This window comes from Papio anubis, chromosome 11 (assembly GCF_008728515.1).
Source record: "Papio anubis isolate 15944 chromosome 11, Panubis1.0, whole genome shotgun sequence".
NCBI classification, from domain to species: domain Eukaryota; kingdom Metazoa; phylum Chordata; class Mammalia; order Primates; family Cercopithecidae; genus Papio; species Papio anubis.
The window spans coordinates 18858322-18878531 of record NC_044986.1 but is presented as its reverse complement, the minus strand read 5'-3'; the positions used below and the strand labels follow the sequence as shown (position 1 = coordinate 18878531).

General features: G+C 46.4%; 1 protein-coding gene across 27 annotated transcripts in view; it reads right to left on the bottom strand.

Moving 5' to 3' along the window:
• The window catches only part of ABLIM1 (actin binding LIM protein 1), a 230778-nt gene that overhangs the window by 100822 nt on the left and 109746 nt on the right, over positions 1–20210 (bottom strand). For 23 of the 27 annotated variants that reach the window (XR_002524455.2, XM_017944353.3, XM_009215407.4 and 20 more), the window contains exons 5-6: positions 18883–19009; positions 16237–16330 (exon numbers count right to left, since the gene is read on the bottom strand). Coding sequence is in view for 22 of the 27 variants with exons in the window: in XM_017944353.3 (XP_017799842.1) it covers positions 16237–16330; positions 18883–19009 (221 nt within the window). In the remaining 5 variants the exon portion in view is untranslated. Of the gene's footprint in view, positions 1–89; positions 1098–16236; positions 16331–18882; positions 19010–20210 lie in introns of those variants that run through there. The other 4 variants (XM_009215406.4, XM_009215413.4, XM_017944356.3 and 1 more) reach the window with 4 other exon arrangements.

Here is a 20210-nt window from a genome sequence, read left to right as displayed (position 1 = left end):
GGCCTCCGACCTCACGAAGGAAGCCAGAAATCTCACATCTGCCTCGCAAAGCGAAGGACATAGGTCACCTTGTGCAATTCCCGCTTTACCTTAGGCCAGGGTTCCTTTTCTTCTAATTCTGTTCCTTGGCTGTGCTGAGCAGAGAACTCCTCCAGGCTTCAAGTTCAGAACACGGCCAAGAGGCTTTGTAGATGCCAGACCTCAGCCGGACAGACTGAGGCTCCCGCCCGCCTGGGTTACATACCAGGCTTCTCTCTGAAGCTCCGCTACGGCAACGTGCATCCCTCTAGAGACGCACTCCGGAAACCAGCGCCGTGTGCGGAGGGCAGGCACACTCTCTCACGCCTCCTCTCCTCGCTTTACTTACTAGTTCAGCACACCAGCAACCACAACGGGCCAGTCCATGTTCCCAAAAAAGGAGGGGAGTAGATTTACTTTCTTTCTTTTTCTAAATGCAGGTGGGAAAGTACCACTTCTTTGCATTCACTCGCTATTGTCTGCATGTGAAACCGACAGTGATTGTCCCGGAGGCAGAAGCTTGTACTGAAACCAGATTCCTAGGCTTTTAGAGTTTCTTTCTTGGATTTGAGGTGATGGAAAGGTGCCTAGCTGAGCACAGCCATCACACAGCCTGCAGCCTCCTCTCGCAAGTCACTGCTTTTGAGGTACATGTAAGGAACCCTTATGCAAAAGTATAACAAAACTGAGTTCAACTTTTAATTCCCCTTTGTTACTTCAGAATTTCCATATTACAAATTTCCATATTTGTCTCAGAATTTCCATATTGAGACAAATATGGTTGAAAAAAGCCTCTGTTATCAAGCCTTCTTGATTCATATTTTTGGTACATTTTGTATTGTGTGTTTTTAATTGCAGCAGAAAATTACTGGCTACCTACTGTGTTGCAGGCATTTTACACACACTGCCTCGTTTTCAATGAAACCATCCCTGCAGAAATCTCAGGTGAGCCAGTGACTGAGGGGAAGCTGCAGGCTCTCTATGTATGTGAACAGAGAGGAGGAACTGGAAGTCTCTCCAGTGATGGCACAGCCCTTTTAATGTACTCTTTCTTAGGATGTTGGAAAGGTTTCTGTAACAACTCTTGTCTTTTTTTTTTTTGAGACAGGATCTCTGTCACCCATGCTAGAGTGCAGTGGCAAGATCATTGTGCAATCATGGCTCACTGCAACCTCCAAGTCCTGTGTTCAAGTGATTGTCCCACCTCAGCCTCCTGAGTAGCTAGGATTACAGGTGTCAGCCACCATGCCTGGCTATTTTTCTTTTATTTTTTTATTTTTATTTTTTGAGACAGTCTGGCTCTGTTGCCAGGCTGGAGTGCAGTGGCACGATCTCAGCTCACTGCAACCTCCGCCTCCCAGTGTGAAGCGATTCTCCTGCCTCAGCTTCCTGAGTAGCTGGGACTATAGGCACGCACCACCACAGCCGGCTAATTTTTGTATTTTTAGTAGAGACGGGGTTTCACCACATTGCCCAGGCTGGTCTCGAATTCCTCACCTCAAGTGATCCTCCCTCCTCAGCCTCCCAAAGTGCTGCAATTATAGGTGTGAGCCACCCTGCCCTGCCACACTTGTCATTTTTAACAAGACTAGGATGATTTAGGAAAATTTTCATGGAGATTATTTGCCCATAAAGATCAGGAAATAAAAACACCCTTTTATATAGACATGTGGAATCTCTCTAAGCTGGTTTGGAAGAAGTCCCAAACATTGCTGAGAAAATGTAAGGTTTTAGCAACAAAGTTGTGCTTCTAAAATGAAGAGGAAACTATTGGCTTATACATTATAATAATTACAGGGGTCTTATTAAATTTCTAGTGCATTTTTCTTCTGAGGAGTCAGAAACTTCCATCAATGTGTCCTCATCACACCCTTATAGGGCCAGATCCTCAAAGTGGCATCTGTGGTCTTCCCTGTGCCAGAATCACCCAGGGCAGGGGTGCATGTTCACATGCAGATTCCCAGGCCTCCTGAATCAGAATGTCTGGGGTGAGGCCTGCGAATCCATACTTCATTATTTTTTAAAAGCATAAATAACTTCATTTTTATTGTGGTAAGAACACAACATGAGATGTGCTGTCTTAAATTTTTAAGTGCACAATACAGTATTATTAATGATAGGCACCGTGTTGTGCTGGGAATCCATACGTTAAAAAAGATATACAGGTGATTCTTAGGCATACTGGTTTTAGAACCTCAGCCTTAGATGGTAAGACCATTCGGGGTTAAGGATGGCACCTTTTACCTCTGTAACTCCTGCACCTCACCTCATGTTTGAGACATTAGCATGCAATGTCTGTCAGAGGAGTGAAGGTGTCCCCCTTTACAAAGGTAAAAAGGGACACTTACCCAGGCTTCTAGTCACGTGGCCAGAAGTAATTTGAGCATTAGAATTAGGCTCACTACCCACGAGTCTTCATCCTTTTTTTTTTTTTTTTTGAGACAGAGTCTCGTTCTGTTGCAAGGCTGGAGTGCAGTGGTGCCATACTGGCTCACTGCAACCTCTGCCTCCCAGGTTCATAGGATTCTCCTGCCTCAGCCTCCCAAGTAGCTGGGACTACAGGCACACGCCACCATGCCCAGCTAATTTCTGTGTTGTTAGTAGAGATGGGGTTTCACCGTGGTGGCCAGGATGGTCTTGATCTCTTGACCTCACGATCGCCCGCCTCAACCTCCCAAAGTGCCAGGATTACAGGCGTGAGCTACCACGCCCGGCCTCTTCATCCTCTTTCTACTCTCCTATATTTGGATGATCGGTTTCTCTTTCTGGATTTTATTTATTTAAGCATCTCTATATCTTCTGGGATGGGGTCAAAGAGTATGGGTCATCTTCAGATTTACTGTATCAGTTCTTTCTGCTAACAACTCTTCTCTCCCTTCCACCTTACCTATCCAGGCCACATCAGGCTCCAAAATTCCAAATTCTATCCCTGTTTCCAAGATGCCTGCAGCTTTGTGTTTTGCTATGGACCCATTAAAATAGTTTATGAAGTTTGCATTTGCAAGGCCACTCTGAAGTTTCCCTTTTCGGGAGGAATTTCTGTACCAGTTCATTTCCGCTGGGCTGGATGGGCACCAGCCCTAACTCCCTCCACCTGACTAGTTGGCAAACTACAAGCAAGTCCATCTGCTGGAGCTGGCACCATATCCTCCCCAAGGCGGGAAGCCACGAGGTCCAGGAAGCAATCACATTCAGGTGTGAAACAGACGAGGAGGCAGCCTGTCCATGGTGGCAGACTCCTCAGCGCAGCATCACTGCATCCAAAGGAACAAAATGCTCCCATTTTCCCTGGAGCACGTGCCATGTCCTAGGCCCTGGGGAAAGTTTCATATCCTTAGCCTGGTAATACTGTGCCCAGAACAGAAATTATCCTGCTGACCTTTGGATGGTGCCATTTTTCAACATAGACCCCTCCAAGTTAAACACTCATCGAGAGGCCAACCAGGTGGAATCACAAGGACAAAATAGAGCCAAGGTAGCTTGAGATGCCATCTTCGGTGTGACTTACTAAGAACCCAAAAGCTAGAGAAGATTGCTGGAGGTAGTTGCAATGTCCAGCAGCGGCACAACCCAGATTCCAGGAGTCAGGCTGGCTAGGGTGTAGAGACTCACTTGTCTGTCTGTCTACCACCATCAGCTAGGTCGGCAGATACAAGTGGATTAGCAGGGTCAGTCTTTCAAATGGAGAATGGGTCGGAATGAGCCCAAAAACTTCTGTTTCCCTCATGATTAAGCTAAAATTAGTCTGTAGTAGAAAATATTATTTAAAAATGTTTAAACTGGCTGGTGTGGTGGCTCATGCCTATTATCCCAGCACTTTGGGAGGCTGAGGTGGGTGGATCATTTGAGCTCAGGAGTTCAAGACCAGCCTGACCAACATGGTGAAACCCCATCTCTGGTAAAAAATACAAAAATTAGCCAGGCATGGTAGTACGTGCCTGTAATCCCAGCTACTTGGGAGACTGAAGCAGGAGAATTGCTTGAACCTGGGAGGCGGAAGTTGCAGTGAGCCAAGATAGCGCCACTGCACTCCAGCCTGGGCGATGAAGTGAGACTCTGTCTCAAAAAAATAAAATAAAACTTATAAGCTGACTACTGGTTTGAAATAGAAAAGGACATATTATTATAATCTTGCAATTAAATCAGACAGTACAATCAAATCACATGCTTAAAGTCAAAGAAACAAACAAGGCTGGAAAAAAGTGAACAAAGCCTTCAGTAACAATAGCAAACAAAGATAAATTTCTCACCTTGACTACCCATTCCTTAAGAACCAAAGTCGACTTCTTTCTAGTAATCACCAAAAATCTCTCTTGAACTTGGGACATTTACTGTGTGTGCCCATTACTTGCCTGTTTAATACTGTGGGTCCAAAATTATTGTGTTTTTGTTGTTGTTTGTTTGTTTTGAGACAGAGTCTTGCTCTGTCGCCCAGGCTGGAGTGCCGTGGAGTGTGATCATAGCTCACTGCAGCACTGCAGCTTCCAACACCTGGGCTCTAGTGGTCCCCCTGCTTCAGCCCCCCAAATAGCTGGGACTATAGACCCGCACCACCATATCCAGCTAATTTTTTAAATTTTTAGTAGAAGTGAGGTCTTACTGTGTTGCCTAGGCTAGTCCTGAACTCTTGGTCTCAAGTGATCCTCCTGCCTTGGCCTCCCAAAGTGCTGGGATTACAAGTGTGAGCTACCACATCTGGCCCTGGATTACCTTTGTGCACTGAGAGACACCGCCAAAGATTAAACTCTTTTTCTGCTCCCCCAAGAGAAGGTCATGAAAATTAGCTTGGAATTATTGAAGATCACCTCTGTAGGGTAGGTGGGGCACCCTGGAATCAATCATTTAGAAGAAGGGGCATGATCACCCCTTTTATGTCTATAGTGGTAAAAGAAGAGGTAAGCAGAGCCCGGGATGGGAGCTGGGAGGGAAGAGCAGGAAGGGGAAGGGTGCTGCTCTGAGTCCCTGAGAAAGCAGACACAGGAGTCCTTCTGATGCCCTGATGCGCTGGGTTCTGGAGAGGAGAAAGGACTACTCTGGGGACATCATTTTGGTGCCCAGAATAGTTGCCAGTCCGGGAACTCCATCCCTTACTGCACTCGGTGGTAACTTGTCCAGGCCGGCTGTGTCTCTCTGCTGTTGAATCCCAGCCATTTCTAAACTGCAATTCGCCCTCTGTCTCTGAAAAAGCTGCAGCGGCCCTGGGCACTTCTGATCCCTGAGGACGGGTGGGGGAGGGGGTTCCTGGGACACTCCAGGAGGTTTTCAGCTTGGATACTGCATGCCTTTTAAAGATGCATGCCTGCCGGGCGCGGGGGCTCACGCCTGTAATCCCAGCACTTTGGGAGGCCGAGACGGGCGGATCACGAGGTCAGGAGATCGAGACCATCCTGGCTGACACAGTGAAACCCCGTCTCTACTAAAAAATACAAAAAACTAGCTGGGCGAGGTGGCGGGCGCCTGTAGTCCCAGCTACTCGGGAGGCTGAGGCAGGAGAATGGCGTGAACCCGGGAGGCGGAGCTTGCAGGGAGCTGAGATCCGGCCACTGCACTCCAGCCTGGGTGGCAGAGTGAGACTCCGTCTCAAAAAAAAATAAAAAAAATAAAAAAAATAAAAAAAATAAAATAAATAAAGATGCATGCCTTATCACTCTGAGAACAAGCCCTAAATCTTACGTTTTCTTTTGTGACCCACCCCTGCCACTGCCACCGCCCTGCCGCATGTAGGGCTCCTAGCACATGCTCAGTAATCCTGGCTGACTTCCTGGAAGAGTCTCACTTGACCTGCCGGGGCAGTTATTCCCCTGCTCACACATTTCAGCCATGAGCTAAACTCTCTGAAGTTAAGTAATGCTGGAAAAAAAAAACAAAACATCCTTTTAACTCAAGATAAATAGAAATTCTTTTCAAACTGTTATTTCCAAATAAGAAAGCCCTTCCATTTGTGCTGACAGGAAATGGGGTGATTTTTCCATAAATATTAAATCTTTACTGCATGGGAATGCAGTCTGCTGGTGCCCTGTCGCAACACATTTCCTCCTGTTGTGAAAGTAAGAGAAAGTGGCCAGCTTCGGGTGAATCAGATAGATTTTCCTCAAGTCATTCATTCAATCAATGTGCTCTGCCCTACTGGATCAATTCCCAACCTGTTAGCCATGAAGGGGACAAAATATTAGCACCAGGTTTTTCTTCTCCAATAAAATGTTGCAAAACGAACTCATCACAAACCATATGAATGTATGTATGAAATCCAATCATACATTGGATTTCAACTGGAGTCTACTTTTCCAGCACTGGAGAGATTTTACATTCACTAAGCTACACTCTACAATCAAGGCCATGTCCTGTGCAGTGGCAACCTCTTACCACACAAGAGAACAAAAATTAGTCTCCCATAGAGGGAAAGAGCCTAGCATAGAATTTTTTTTTTTTTTTCCTGAGGTGTTTTCTTGCTCTGTTGCCCAGGCTGGAGTGCAATGGCATGATCTCGGCTCACCGCAGCCTCTGCCTCCTGGGTTCAAGCGATCCTCCTGCCTCAGGCTCCTAAGTAGCTGGGATTACAGGCTTGCGCCACCACGCCCAGTTAATTTTTGTATTTTTAGTAGAGATGCGGTTTCGCCATGTTGGCCAGGCTTGTCTCGAACTCCTGACCTCAGGTGATCTCCCATCTCAGCCTCCCAAAGTGCTGAGATTACAGGCATGAGCCACCGTGCCTGGCCAAGCCTAGCATAGAATCTTGCATTAAGACATTTATTGACTTGAATGCCCATTCTTGCATAGATAGCTAGACAGGTAGATGTGTGTATGTGAAATTGAGATATAAATCACATACCATACAATTCACCCCTTTAAAGTATATAGTTCAGTAATTTTTAGTATGCAGTTGATCCTTGAACAGCATGGGTTTGAACCACATGGTTCCCTTTCTTTTAACCAAACGTGGATTGAAAATACAGCATTCAAGGGATGCAAAACCTCTGTACACTGAGGGTTGACTTTTTGTACAAGTGAGTTCCTCAGGACTGACTTTGGGACGTAAGTATGTGCAGATTTACCAGGGGGATGGTGGTCCTGGAACCAATCCCCTGCATATACTGAGGGATGACTATACTCGCTGAGTTGTGTAGCCGTCACCACTAGAATATTTCATTACTCCAAAAAGAAACCCCATATCCATTAGCAGTCACTCTTTATTTCCCCCCTCCCCCAGCCCCTGGCATTCTCTAACTTACTGCCTGTCTCTGTGGATTTGCCTGTTCCACACATTTCATACAAATGGAATTGGACAATATATGGTCTTTTGTGACTGTCTTTTCTTTTCTTTTCTTTTTTTTTTTTTTTTTTTTTGAGACAGGGTCTCACTCTGTCACCCAGGCTAGAGTGCAATGGCATGATCTCGGCTCACTGCAACCTCTGCCTCCCGGGTTCAAGTGATTCTCCTGCCTCAGTTTCCCAAGTAGCTGTGATTACAGGGACCTGCCACCACATCCAGCTAATTTTTGTATTTTTAGTAGAGACGGGTTTCACCAAGCTGGCCAGACTGGTCTCAAACTTCCAACCTCAGGTGATCTGCCCACCTTGGCCTCCCAAAGTGCTGGGATTACAGGCGTGAGCCACCATGCCTGACCCTGACTGTCTTCTTTCACTTAGCATAATGTTTTCAAGGTTCCTCCATGTTGTAGTATGTATCAGAACTTCATTCCTTTCTATGGCTGAATAATATTCCGTTTTCTAGATATACCACCTTTTGCTTAATTCATATTTAAAATGAAGTCATTTCTCCAGTTTATTGTCAAGTGATGGTCTGACAATAGAGAAGGTGACCAGTGTCTCAATATTGACCCTGTTTCACAGGGCCTTCCTGACTGTCCATTGATCTACAGAGTCCGAGACCAGAGCTCCATGAAGAAAATATGCTCTCGAACTCGAGATAGCATTGTCCATCCACAACATTCTCCAAGGGCAGAGCCAGGTGGCCTGGTAGAGGCTACAGATGATTCAAGGGGGTCAGACTATGAGGCACAGAAACAGCAGACTCTATGAGCAAAGTCACTGATTTTCAGTGACATTTCACACTGGTAAAAAGTAAACCAACCAAGCAGTACATGTTTACTGTCCTGAGAATAGGCATAAAGGGGCCACCTGAGGCAGGCCTTTGCCATCCACCAGGAATGGTAAGTTTTGGTCCTTCAGCAAGTTATATCAAGAGGCAAACTGTTTTCTGTAATGATTATTTTCAGGTAGATGATAAAGTTCATGCTCTCTCTTGCTCTCCCCCTCTCTCTCTGTCTCTTTGTATATGTGTACGTCCCTATCTTCTAAATTGAAAGAGACCTATTTTCCTTATTTTTTTATTTTATTGATACATAATATCTTACATATTTATGGGGTTCATATGAGTACTTTTTTTACATGTGTATAATATATAATGCTCAAGTCAGGGTATCTGGAATATTATCATCTTCAGTATTTATCATCTCTATGTCTCCCAGCTACTTTGAAATATACAATATATTGCTGGTTAACTGCAGTCACCCTAGTCTGCTACTGAACATTGAACTTCTTTCTTCTAACTGCATGTTTGTATCCATTCACCAACCTAAGAGATCTATTTTCTAATCATGGTTCTGTCACACCAATTAGCTCCAGAGTCTCGGGCACTCAGTAGCCTCATCTATAAATGAAAGTGACTGGTAACTAACTGCCCTGACCAGCTTGCAGGCCTGTCATGAGAATTAACTGTTTATGAGATCACTTGCAGATGTTAAAAATATTATACAAAGTCAGGATACAGTGGTGGCTCACTGTCCACTGGGACGTAGACCATCTCAACCAATATACTCAGATAACTTGATTTTTTTTTCCCCTTCCATGATCCTCAAAAATATTCGGGTCTACAATTAATTAACTGGATCAAAGCAGAAATTCCTCTGAGCACAGTGAGAATGAGAAGAATGCAATTACCCTTCAGCATGGACACAGGTTATTATTTGTTCCTTGCATGTGTATGATAGACACAGAACAAGAAAAGGGGAATCGGCATTTCAACTTCTCTTTTGCAAATTACATCTCTGATGGTGACAGAAAGATTAGATGTCATGCAAGCATCCTAGGATAACCTATGTTTTGCTCACTAGAGAACAGCTTAGCCCAGAACAAGACCTACTCACTGCTTATGATTACTGTGACATAACATACTTAAAATACCTATGCCAAAAAGAAGGAAGGGGACAAGGGCCTCAATTTATAATGTGAATTCGCCTCAGAAACATCATAAACATTTGTCCCTCAGCTTTGTGAAAAAGCAGTTTTTTAAATCAGTCCAAGAGCAAAACAAAACAGAGCCACCAGTTTTTAATTCCGCTGAGAGTCAAGGAAAAGGATTGGGCCGAATCCCACTGTGATTCCATTTCCTTCACTCCAGGAGTTCAGCAGGAGGGGTCTAAAAGCGAGTCTAAATCCTGTCCTGCCGTCCACCAGTTCCAAGTTAACAGATAAGGACAGGGCAGGGTTGCCTCATTGGGCTGACTCGACAGGCATTCCAGGGCCTAGAGGACTTCCCTCGGCTCCATCTGAGGCTCTCTTTCTTATGTGGCGGGTGTACAGGCTGTCACAGACACCACTGCACTTTCCCAGAGAGCACAGGCGACACAGTAAATACCATGTGACACAAGGACAGGTGCCACCAGCCCGCCCGGAAAGACCAGATGAGCCCAGGCCCATTGATTTCTGGGTGCAGTGATGTGAGGAAAGGGAAATTGTGGGCCTCAGAGCCCCGCCCTCTCCCTCTGTGGTCAGAATGCACGTAAGACAACTTGCCTTTCAGGGAAGAGAACAAAAGAATACTCCCGTGCAGCCTGGCAGGTGCCTGCTCAGGGAAGCACCACTCTGCAGTGTGGGACGAGGGCTGAGCGCCTTTGTCCTGAGTGAACCAGTGCAGTGCTCCGTGCACACAGGCAGCCCCTGGGGGCATAGGAATTGCACAAGACAGCTTGAGAGGCCAAGAGAAAGTCAAGCCCACCCTTTGTTAGTCTGTTGGTAAAACAGCCCAAGACTAGGGGAAGAAAATGTGGGATAAACCCTTTTCCTTTACCTTCCAGACTTCTGTTTTCAGTTTGACATTTGCTTTTTTTCCCAAACACTTGTCAAGAATAAATTCAACCTCTACCTAATCCAAAGAGGTATGGGGCGGGGCACAGTGACTCACGCCTGTAATTCCAGCACTTTGGGAGGCCAAGGCGGGCAGATCACCTGAGGTCAGGAGTTCAAGAGCAGCCTGGCCAACGTGGCAAAACCCCATCTCTACTAAAAACACAAAAATTAACTGGGCATGGTGGCGTGTGCCTGTAATACCAGCTATTTAGGAGGCTGAGACAGGAGAATCGCTCGAACCCAGGAGGTGAGGGTTGCAGTGAGCTGAGATTACACCACTGCACTCCAGCCTGGGCAACAGAGCAAGACTCTGTCTCAAACAACAACAACAACAACAACAACAACAACAACAACGAGGTATGGGAAGTATTATGTAAGAGTGTGGTGTTCCAGAGAAGATTCCACATCTTAAGAAAGCACCATCAAAAACAATCTACTTTTAGCTATGTGCCTAGAGATGGTTATACCTTTGTAAAGAGAGACCAAGAAACTTAGTTGCTGTCTTACTTAAATTTAGGGTTGGAGATATGAGACTAACCCCCTTATGAATTTTGGAGTCCTTACTTGATTGCACCCACCATGAGCTGCCTTCATTTTGAAACTAGCTGTTGCTGTTGATAATAACAACCATTTTGTTGCTGTTTCTTGTCTTTATGAGGTTAGCAGGTAACCACCTGTACCCTGGAAAGGATGTCTGCTGGAGTGAGAGCTCTCCTAGGGCTATCTACCAAAGATGGGAAGAAATGCATTCCAAAGAGATGCCCCACTTTCCCATGACATTAGTGACCTAAGTCTGAAGTCTCTTGCAGCTTCCTCTTACCATTAGGCGGTTAGGCAGAAAGGAGGTGCGGGCAGGGGAAGGGGGAGGAGGAGGGGAGAAGGAAGGGGGAGGAAGGCTGCCTCAGAGAAGTTCGGAAAAAAGATGGCGAGAGCAAACTCGAGTATCTCACACTAATTTGCCCCTATACTTCTTAATTAGGAGGCAGGTTGTAAATATCTTCAGCACTCTCCTAAATTTATAAGTTAATCAGCAGAAGCATTTGAAGATGTACCATTTATAGCAAGATCTCCCTAAAAAGAGAATCTTGCTGTCGAAAACAAAACTGAAAGCAAGAGATGAGAAATCAAGCTACAATTTGAGTGTAGGCTCTATGCTGAGTGCTACGTGCTGGTTTCCAGAAAAAAATAACCATTGGCTCTCTCTGATCCCTTACAGCCAAGACATGAGAATTCTAGAACTCAGATCTTTAGAGCTGAAGTGACTCCAGGAGGTCTAGCAGCCCAAGTCTTGGAATTACATGCATATTTTCAATTCTTGCACTTAAAGAAAAGAAAACTGAGGCTCAAAGAAGTGGCAATTCTTGCCCAAGGACCCCCAGCTGGTGAGTACAGATTCAGATTGGCTGCCACCCAGAGCCTTTTCACTGACCTGCTGGTGCTCAGGCTCACCTCCCCACCCCTTCAAGCTGATGTAATTTTCCGGGCACACAAGGATTAAGGAATGACAGAGACAGAGAACTCGAGGGCTGTTAGGAGGTTACATGCCAGTCCCTTTACCTGGGAAATGAAGACAGCCCCAAGAGGCTGAACAACCTGCCCCAAGTCACTCAGGAATGAGTGACACAGCCAGACCTGGAGCATCTCTTCTCTATCATTGTCCAGTGACCTTTCTCTTTCTCAAAGGTCCCTCAGGTGTCTGATGGCATCTCTGGTGACACCACACTAGAGAGGCCTTTGGGTCCTCTTAGAACTCAGTGAGTGTTAAATTAAAACCACACAGGGTCTGCAGGCCTCGCTGGGATGATATTTGTGTGATTTCCCAGGCTTACTCGAGCGGGTTGAATGGTGACCTGATTGTCACCAAAAGAGACTCCCTATCAAATCCATGGAACCTGTGAACGCTTATTTGGGAGAAGGGTCTTTGTAGATGTAACTAAGTGAAGGATCTTGAGATGGGGAGGTCATCTTGGATTATCTGGGTGGGCCCTGAATCCAACGAGAAGTGACTTTACAGGAAAGAGGCAGAGGGAACTGTAACAGAGAAAAGGAGACAACACGGAATAGGCGGCCATGTGAAGACAAAGCCAGAGACTGGGAGGCTGCCACGAGCTAAGGAACATGCAGAGCCATCAGAAACTCGGAGAGGCGAGGAAAGGCCCTTCCCCAGAGCCTTCAGAGACAGCATGGCCCTGCCGCACCTTGCTTGCAGACGTCTCACCTCAAGAACCGAGAAAACTCAGTTTAAGAACTAACCTCAAGAACCTCAAGAGCTGTGTAAGCTTGTTGTTTTAAGCCACTGCTGCTGCAGCTGACACAGAAAACTAATACATTTGTAAAGGGATAAAATAAATTTATCTGTGGATAAAATAAATATAAAAAACCACAAAAACCCAAGGTTCACAGTATTTACAAAATGTACCATTTATAGCAAGATGTACCACCATCATAAAATTTCCCCACCACCAAGACCCAAGCATGAGAGGCCAAGGGAGGAGTGTGTGGAGGCCGCCCTGCTTTGTGTTGGTAACCAAGCCAAACTGACTCACAAGCTGTCACACGTCAGCGTGATAACCCTGCAGGACATTTTTCTAGCTCACACGCCCATCTGAGGACTACATCTGCTGGATGGATTCTGAATCTGAGGCTGAACATGGTGCAAACTACTCCCAGACGTCTCGACTCTGAAAGCCCCAAATGGAAAGTCTCCAAGTCTTAAGCCTCACAAAACGGCCTTCACAGAAACCTGAAGCCAATTTGAGAAGAGGCCTCTGCAGCCACAGGGAAAGCCAAATGACTCAGGTCTTGAAGGAGAAAACAGAGTGAGCAGATGTTTCTTCCAAACGGCATGTTCTTGGATCTAGCTTTATTTTAGATTTTCTTCCCCACAGCTGTCGAGCTAAATCTGAAGGGTATCAACGCGCGCGTGCGCGTACACACACACACACACACACACACACACACTCAGACACACACACACAGAGCCCTTTTCCCTCCCCAACATGTTTTGGGGGAACACAGCTCCACATGTGGACTAAGAAGACTGCAAACATGGCTGTCACAAATGTGGGGATCGCGTTCAGTGTTTTCTTGCCTCTCTTTGTACAGCTGGACATCTGGGAAATCATTCTGATGTTCCATTGTTTTTTTTTTTTCCTTTTTTTTTTTTTTTTTTTTTTTTTTTATGAGGGCTAGGCTTGGTTGCTCATGCCTATAATCTCAGCACTTTGGGAGGCTGAGGCGAGAGGACTGCCTGAGACCAGGAGTTAGAGAGCAGTCTGGACAATAGAATGAGACTCCCATGCTTTACAAAAAATAACAAAATTAGGTGGGTGTGATGGCATGCACCTGTAGTCCCAGCTACTCAGGGAGCTGTGGCAGGAGGATAGCTTGAGCAGGAGTTCAAAGTTGCAGTGAGGTATGATTGTACCACTGCACTCCAGCCTGGGCAACAGAGCAAAACCCTGTCTCTTAAAAAAAATAAAAAAAGAAAAGAAAAGAAGATGATGACAACAAAGAAGGAAGAAGGAAGAAAGAAGAAAGAAGTTAGAAGGAAGAACGGAGGAAGGAGGAGGGAGAAGTGAGAAGGGAGGAGGAGGGAAGAGGAGGGAGGAGAAGGAGAAGGAGGAAGGAGGAAGGAGGAAGAAGAAGAAGAAAAAGAAGAAAGAAGAAGAAGAAAGGAGGAGGAGGAGGAGAAGGAAATTTCCAAGTTGCTCCCAACTCAACAGGTTTATTTCAGTCCTCCACAAGAGATCAAACTCAGGAATGACATCATGGGAAATGGTGTCAGGCCCCAGTCAGGGCACTTCTGAGAAGAGCTCTCTCGGGAGGGATGAGGGATAGACTCAGGGCCAGGAGGGGAGGCACCAACCACTGCATCATGCTCTGAGCACTGTGATGGGACTGCTCGGACTCCAAGCTCCCCTTCAGGTGGGTCCCATCCATCTTCTCCAACAGCCTTCCTGGGGATATGCTTCTTTCTCCCTAGTCGAGACACTAGTTTTGAAGTGCCCTTGGGTCAATAAAGCTTTATTGGAAAGGCTACGAGAGAACTCTTTCCACCCTTCCTGTGTGTGCAGAGGGTGGGGGCCCATTTCTCAGGCTCCACTCCAGCCAGCGCCACCATCGTTTTGTGCCCAGAGTTCTGTAGTAGCCTCCTAGCTGTTCTGTCTCCACCTCAACTCCCTTCCCAGTCATTTAAAAAAAAATCTGAGCTGAAATGCACGTACCATAAAATTAACCATTTTAAAGTGAACAATTCAGTGGCACTTAGTACATTCATTCACAATGCTATGCAACCACCTCCTCTATCTAATTCCAAAATATTTTTATCACCCCAAAAGGAAATCCTGTATCCGTAAAGCAGTAATTTCCTATTTCCCCTTCCCCCAGCCCTTGGCAACTACCAATCTGCTTTCTATCTGTATGGATTTACCTATTCTAGATATTTTATGTAAACCACATCATATAATATGTGGCCTTTTGTGGCTGGTTTCTTTGACTTAGTGTGTTCTAAAGGCTCATCCTGTGGTAGGCAGCACTGCTGCAAGGCTGGATGATATTCCACTAGACGGATACACCACGTGTTGTTATCCATTCACCTGCTGATGGACTTTGGGTTGTTTCTACCTTTCGGCTGATGTGAATAGTGCTGCTGTGAACATGTGTGTACATAGATTTGAGAACTCTCATATGTTCTTTACACAACAACCTGGTCTAATCACATGACACTCCAGCTACAAGCAGTTCAATGGCTTCCCACCGCTTTTAGGGTAACACCCAAACTCCAGAATGTCACTCTTGGGACCCTGCCCACTTCTCCAGCATCATCTGTCACATCCGTGCTCCTGCCCAGCTGACGTTTCTTATGTATGCTGTGCTTTTCCTCACCTCTGCGCCCCTGCAGGTGTTGCTCCCTCTTCCCAGAACCCTCTTCCTCGGGCTAAGAGGCAACTGCATTTGACTACAATCACACCCTTCTCTCCCAAGTGCAATCAGCTGCCCAGGTCCCAGCACACAGCCAATGCTGGCCCCTGTGTGCTTTGTGGAAAGGGCTTACAGTGGGATTTAGGGGGCCACGCTGGACCTTTGCTGTGAAACCCACGGAAGAGACAGTGCAGCCCAGAAACACCCTGGTGGGGGTGCCTTGGATCTGTGTCTGGGTCTCTGAAACGTGCCCTGCTGGGAAGGTGGAACATGGCTCTGCGGATTCAGCAGCCTGGTGCCTGACTAAGCACGGGGACAAGCTGCAGGACCTGTAGTCATCCCCCTAGTTGTGAGGCTTCCTGATCCACCTCTGCTTGGGTCATACTCTCCACCCTGGCAGGTGGGCCACGGGTGAGGCAGTCTTACTTTCTCCTTGGACCTGGCTGACACCCCACAGGCCTGGGAGAAGTAGGGTAGCGACTCCTTCTGAACTCTGGCCCCAGAATTCTGTGTCTCACCCCAGAGGAACTGGCTCAGCCCAGAGGCAGAAGCCTGTGTGGCACCTGCTGAGAAAGCAGGAAGAAAGCTCCCCAGCTGGAGGCGGTGGCACCTGAACTTGACAGGCTTCAGCTCAGCCCCGGCTACAGGGTGCTCTGGGTCACACAGGATGTGGTTTTTGAAGGCTGGGGAAGCCAATGCCTCTACCTTTCCCCCACCCTTCCTTTCTTAGCTTCCATTCTGAGCCTCTGCTCCCTGAATCTGCACACGCCCAGAAATGCACGCATACACATATGCACACACGCACACACGGATGTATACACACGATTTCGCATCCTCTTCATTTACTCTTGTCTAACTTCTAAAAATGAAAATGGTCTAATATAGCCTCTCCTACATAACTCCCACCAGAACCTTTATCATTCTTTTTTTTTTTCCTTTGCAAATTCTCCATCATTCTAATTTCCACATGAGCCTTTGAGGAGAGTGCAGCACCGTAATTCCCAAAGACAGTCACCTGCAACTATTTTCTTTCTCCACAGGTAAAAAAAAAAATGGAGGAAGCGGGAAAGGGTCCCCGTCTTGTGTGTTTCTGAGGGCCGCTGAGGAAGATGGCGGTCGCTGTGAGGGAGCCGGTCTGCCACTTACCTCCAGAACTTTCCCTGTGATAAACTGGTGACATGCCTCACATTTCACCCCAAAGAGTCCCTGGTAGTCCTTTTCACAGTACGGGGCACCATCCCTGCAAGACAAAAGCGTGTTCAGCTCCTGAGGAGGTGGCCAGGGGCTGGAGAAGACACCAAAACCACATTTCTCCAAGGTCTTTCCACAGAAGGGCAGGACGTATTTTCTCCCACCCAGTGTTCACATGCCTGGTAATCCAGTCAGACCTGGCCAGACATGATCAAAACCACAAGCGAAATGATCCAGAGAGCGCTTTGTGGCTCTCGGTGCCACACAGGCGAAACGGCCATGTCGTCATATGATCACCCTTGTTGATTTTGTACTGTCTCAGAGCTAACGAGCAGAAAGCCTGGCAGCATTCTCTCTCCACAGGCCCCCTGGGCGTGGAGGAGCACTGAGCCCACTGGGGCCACATAACAATATTTAATAAACCAGAGAAAGAATGGGATTAATGAACCTGAAGAAGATACTGGCAAATCAATAGGCAATATCACACCTGAAGGCAAAACACTAGAGACAATTTCATTAAAACCACAATAAAGACAAAGCTATAAAATATTGTTAATGTATATAATACGTATATTTAATAATATGACACTGAGGCCAGGCACGGTGGCTTATGCCTGTAGTCCCAGTACTTTGGGAGGCCAAGGTGGGTGGATCAGCTGAGGTCAGGAGTTTGAGACCAGTCTGGCCAACACGGGAAGCCCTGTTTCTACTAAAGAAAATACAAAAATTAGCCAGGTGTGGTGGCGCACAGCTGTAAATCCCAGCTACTCAGGAGGCTGAGGCAGGAGAATTACTTGAACCCAGGAGGGGGAGGTTGCAGTGAGCCAAGATCACGCCATTGCAATCCAGCCTGGGTGACAGCATGAGACCCAATCTCCAAAAAAAAAAGAAAAAGAAAAAGAGAAAAAGAACACTGAGCCCATCAGATGTGGGCTCAGCGTTCATCCCCCCACCACAAGGGGCCCACATGCCAGACTACAGCCTCTGAACAGCCTCCAGACACCACCTCCTCAGCTCTCAGGAGGCCTCCGGGGCCCATGGCTGCCTCCTCCAGCTCAGGCAACCTCCTCCATTTACCTTGGAGCACAGGAAAAGTATTATATCCTGTGTGTGATTGCATGGTAAAGCTATAGAGTGCCACTCTAGACTGTCAATTACCCACCACTGCACAGTTTGCAATGTTCCGTTAGAAGCCAGGTACCTGTCTTCTTACTTTGTCCATCATGGTCACCTGAAGAGCTTCTTGCCTTTTCTTTTTTCTTTTTTTTTTTTAGACAGAGTCTGGCTCTGTCGCCAGGCTGGAGTGCAGTGGCGCGATCTCAGCTCACTGTAACCTCCGCTTCCCGGGTTCAAGCAATTCTCCTGTCTCAGCCTCCCAAGTAGCTGAGGTTGTAGGTGCCCAATACCACACCTGGCTCCTTTTTTGTATTTTTAGTAGAGACGGGTTTCACCATATTGGCCAGGCTGGTCTCGAACTCTCAACCTCAGGTGATCCACCCACCTCGGACTCCCAAAGGGCTGGGATTACAGGCATGAGCCACCGCACCCGGCCTTCTTGCCCTTTCAATGCAGGTGTTTCAGCTTTACCCTGGGTCTGTAGAATCAGATTTCTAGTGGGTGGGGCCAAAGCAACCTTTTGTTTGTTTCATTATATTTTTAAACTACATTCATTAATATTTTTGAATAGGTGATTTCATGTGGTTGGGGAAATGAATGAATGAATGAATGAATGTATTTGTTTATTTTTTGAGACAGGGTCTCACTCAGTTGCCCTGACTGGGGTGCAGTGGTGCGATAATAGCTCACTGCAGCCTTGATCTCCTGGGCTCAAGCAATCTTCCCACCTCAGACTCCCAAGTAGCTGGGACTACAGGCATGTGCCACCATGCCTGGCTTATTTATTTATTTATTTATTTAGTTAGTTATATTAGTAGAGATGAGGTCTCGCTATGTTGCTCAGCCTGGTCTCGAACTCCTGAGCTCAAGTGATCCTCCCACCTTGACGTCTCAAGTGTTGAGATTACAAGTGTGAGCCACTGCGCCCAGCAGAAAAGTTTTTTTTGAGGCATAAAAAGGTATACAGTGGAAAATTTCCCCTCATTGCCAGGCTACATTTGTTTTTTTAAAAAACCCTCACTTCCTTAACTGTAGCTATTATCCACTGTTATTGAACATGAGCCCATTTCCTGGCAGGCTGTTTTGTGCACAGTCCTAAAGGGCTGACAACTTAGGCTTTGCGTGTTTTTGGGGGGCGTCTATAAATGTACTCCAGCCCTGGAGGGAGGACAAAGGCTTACTAGTTCCTCATAGGAGAATGAATAGCAACAGGGAAATTATTAAATGCTTAATTGGTGATGACATATAGTATAACACTGTCATTGTTAAATCCGGCAATGATTAACATTTCATTAGGTTTATAGTAGCCAAAGCAGAAGAATACAATTCTTTTCAAAAGTCTTATAGCAACAAGTTCATTCTGACGGCAGGATGTGAACAATTTCAGCACCTTTGACAGCATGGGGCCCCTGAGACCAGGACCTGCAGAAGAACCACAACGCCTGGTGCCCACTGAAAGGAACGCGTGCCCGCACCCAGCCTTACTTGCTGATGTACTCCCCGGTGAGGACCTTCCCGCAGGACTTGCATTTAAAGCACCCCAAGTGCCACTGCTTATCCAGCGCCAGCAGTGCCTGCCCATTCTTGATATCTCTTCCACAGCCGGCACAATCTGAAAAAGAGCAGCCGCCAGTGGTTACTACACATTTCCTTTGCTAAATCCAAGCAGGCAGCCCAATTTCAACCCCACTGTGTGCCCATCATGCACTCAATCAATATTTACTCAAGCACCACCTCAGGTCAGTTTCTTTCCCTGCACAAAATCTTTCTCGGTGAAGTCTCGCAGGCTGTGTCCTCGGAAGGACACAGCATGGAAGCTTGACGAACGTCCATGGATCTAAGAGGATGGGTGTCCTTCACCCATCTGCTTACTTGGGGTTTTTTAATGCACCATCTGAGCTACAGATCACACAGAGAATATTTAATTATAGTGTCTTGGCTGTGATTTTAAGAAAGTACTCATAGGCATTTATTAATTGAAGCACTGTGAACAACTCAGCACTTTATGCTGATGCCTTGCCTAACACTATATACGTGATTACTCCTGGAAGGCTGCCCGTAAATCTCATTTTTGTAAATGGGACCCTACTTCCTTATCAACCCAAACTAGCCTTTCAAAGATTTGTGATCATCAGTTAAATGGCTCTTAATTCCTTAGCTTTCAATTCTCCTTGGCAGGCTCCTGGAAGGATAATAAAGGAGAAATTATTTCTTCATAGTAAAGAGTGTGGGCCTGGAATAAGACATCCCAGTCCTGAACCCCAGCTAACTCCTTGTTGGCTAGCTATGTGATCAAGGCAAGTTACATCCTTTTGAAGCCTGGGTTTCTTCTTAGGGAAGTGGGAATGTTGTCAGCACCTGGTCTCAGGCCTCTGATGAGGATTCAGGGCATTTAATAGATTTAGCAGTAGATGGCACATTGGAAGTGACCAGAAACATTTGCTATTATTACAATTGCCATAATTAATCTGATTATTGACTGCTTCATTCTGTTAGGGAAGTTGGGTATTTAAAAGAACCCAGAAGACTATAAAGTGGTGCAAACTTTCTGGAAAGCAACTTCAACATCTACAGACATTTTCCAAATCAATGTACCTGAGAGAATGAAAGCAAGCATGTGTCAGGTTGGCCACGGTGCTCCCAACTGATCATACGGAACACACACAGAATAAAGCCATGCCCTGGCAAGGCCACTTAGTGGCCAGGTTTGGACCAAGACAGAGACGAGGCCACTTGGTAACCTAAAGTGATGAAACAGCCCCCTCTTCTGACCACATCCATGGCTGCCACTGCTTTCCTAATGATCCTTCTAG